General features: G+C 35.4%; 1 protein-coding gene across 1 annotated transcript in view; it reads left to right on the forward strand.

Moving 5' to 3' along the window:
* Positions 1 to 2,500, forward strand: part of LOC137629580 (hemolymph clottable protein-like) — a 69,559-nt gene that overhangs the window by 61,369 nt on the left and 5,690 nt on the right. Inside the window, exon 32 of the mRNA XM_068361022.1 lies at positions 2,278 to 2,449. Coding sequence (XP_068217123.1) covers positions 2,278 to 2,449 — 172 coding nt within the window. The remainder of the gene's footprint in view (positions 1 to 2,277; positions 2,450 to 2,500) is intronic.

A 2,500-nucleotide genomic window follows, 5' to 3' on the forward strand; every position in this document is an offset into this window, starting at 1 on the left:
TTTCCCTGTTGGAGCCCTTAGGTTTATAGTATCTTGCTTTTCCAACTAGGATTGTAGCTTAGCGAATAATAATAATAATAATAATAATAATGATAATAGTTATGATATCCTCCTGGCTAGTATAGTAATAACGCGCTAGCCTTCCCTGTGAGTTTAAGCTATGATCTGCACCACGGTTGAGGTTGGGCTTGTACAGCTGATGTTCTGATGAGTATCTCTTCAGATGAAATTGGAACCTGTCACATATAACACGCGTAGTTTTGTTATTAATTCAGGATGATATTATTATGTCTAAGGTACAATAGGAAGGATGTTCCAGTTAAGGGCTTCGGGAAGCACTTGCCAATAACAAAAACACATGTTTGAGAATGGGACAGAACTTGTTTCATGATGTAGGAAGAGGTAGCAATTTTGCACATTAAACTTTTCTTCCTTTTCATTCATCTTCCTTGACCGGTGATTTTTAAGTTTCACTTTCAACCCCGTGGTGTCCATGGACCTTCCAGAGGATTTATAAATATACTTGATCAAAATGGGTTGATTGAACTTTCATACCAAAAGCTGACATTCGTATATGAACTAGAAAATCATAAAATAAATTAAAAGACGCAACCTAGTGATACTCAATGAAGCTGTTTTGTCATTTAAATACAGTTCTAACAAATCTGGGGAATAGACAGAATCTAGAGCTAGTACCCCACTAAGATTATAAAATCAATGCCCTTGCTCTTTCTCGTGAAACATAATATTCCCATCCATCTTATTTGGAGCTAACGGTAAATAGGAAGGGACTAAGTAATTCATAGATTTTGATACAAAGTGAAGTGTTATTGTATTATTATTAATTTTTCTATATATTTTGTACATGACTGTCGGTCAAATAGAGGTGAAGGATTCTATGAAGGGGTCAATAACTTAAAAGTTTTGGGACCCCTATTATTATTTTTACCAGACAAACTGCAACCATACCTGAGAAAGTAAAATGTTACAGGCCCACGGGCATCAACAGGGAAAACACCCAGGGTAGAAAAGAACAGGAGGAGTAAGTAATAAATTGTAAGGGTGAAATAGAAAAATAAATAATATATTAAGAAGAACGGCAATGTTAAACAGATAAGAGATGCATAAACTATGGAATGAGTTATGTCAACCTGCTCAACAAAAAGGCATTTGCAACAGGTTGGACTCCTAAAGTTCCACTGATTCAACTATTTGATTGGGAAGGTCATTCTACAAACTGATCGCAGCCAAAGAAAAGTTAGAATACTGTGTAGTATTGAACCTTATGAAAAGAATGGCAAAATTTGTCTTGTTTAAATGTATCTTATCATGTCCTTCCCAATTTGTTTTCGAAACTTTGTCACCCACTACCATATTCTAAGATCTTTAGATCCATATGTAATTTTAGGCCCTTCTGTGAAGTTCTTTACTTTATTAATTTAACTAAAAACATTGAACAATATGTATTTTGGTCATCTTCGTAGTTTTCATTTTAAAAGAACATCTCAGAGCAGCCAAATTTTTTGCTGTCCAATTTCACTCCGTGACGACTACAGTTTGATCTTCACTTCACCTGAACAATGTCTCACAAACAGCATAGTCTACATTGCAGCATATCCTGTGCAGAAAAAAACCAAAGCTAGACTATCCTTCATTAAGGTGACCCAACATCTCCAGCTTAGTCTATAAGATCAAGATATTCATCATCTGTTTGCCATGAGGTGGTGCCTTTAAAAAAAAAAAAAAAAAAATAACTTTTAGCAGAATTTGAGCCCCATCAAATCATTATGGACGCCTACAAATACAAACACACCAACTTACCTCAGACACTTCTATCACGATGAGACATGAATGAGGGCTACTCATATTTTGGAATTTCCTACAGCTGCACTAGTTACATGACCTGCCTCAACCATCGTAGCATCAATAAACCAACCACAATAATTAGGATGTTCTAGTTTAGCCAGATAACATCTTGTAATAGAGAGCTTACTCGCCTTACTGAGCAGCACATATAATTACTATAATATCATATATGGTGTATTTACACTTATACAATTTTTGCAGATATTTATGTGTGTGTATTCACACTAAAAACCTAATGTATACTACTGTTAAAGGAAAATTACATGTAAGCGGGATAACCATATAAATCATAAGAAATTATAGTTATGTGAAGTAGAATATCAAATAGAAAGATCTTTGAGTGATAGTTATTATAGAGAAAAAAATCAAACGTATTCTTTTAAATCTAATGTTAACCTTATTTCTCCTTAGAGACATTGAGTCTAACGTATGGGAAATCAATATGAACCTGCCAAGCGAGATGGTGATCTATCGCTTACCAGTGCCGCCTTTCCTGGGATTCCCAGCATCATCCGGTCAGACGTTAGCACATCGGGTCTTCAACGGAAGGAATCCAGGAATATGTGCTGTCTCTAGTGACAAGGCAAGGATACGTTTGTTTTGTATTTTTGTGGGAAGTATACCCCTTGGACAT

The sequence above is a fragment of the Palaemon carinicauda genome, chromosome 37 (assembly GCF_036898095.1).
Source record: "Palaemon carinicauda isolate YSFRI2023 chromosome 37, ASM3689809v2, whole genome shotgun sequence".
Classification (NCBI taxonomy): Eukaryota; Metazoa; Arthropoda; class Malacostraca; order Decapoda; family Palaemonidae; genus Palaemon; species Palaemon carinicauda.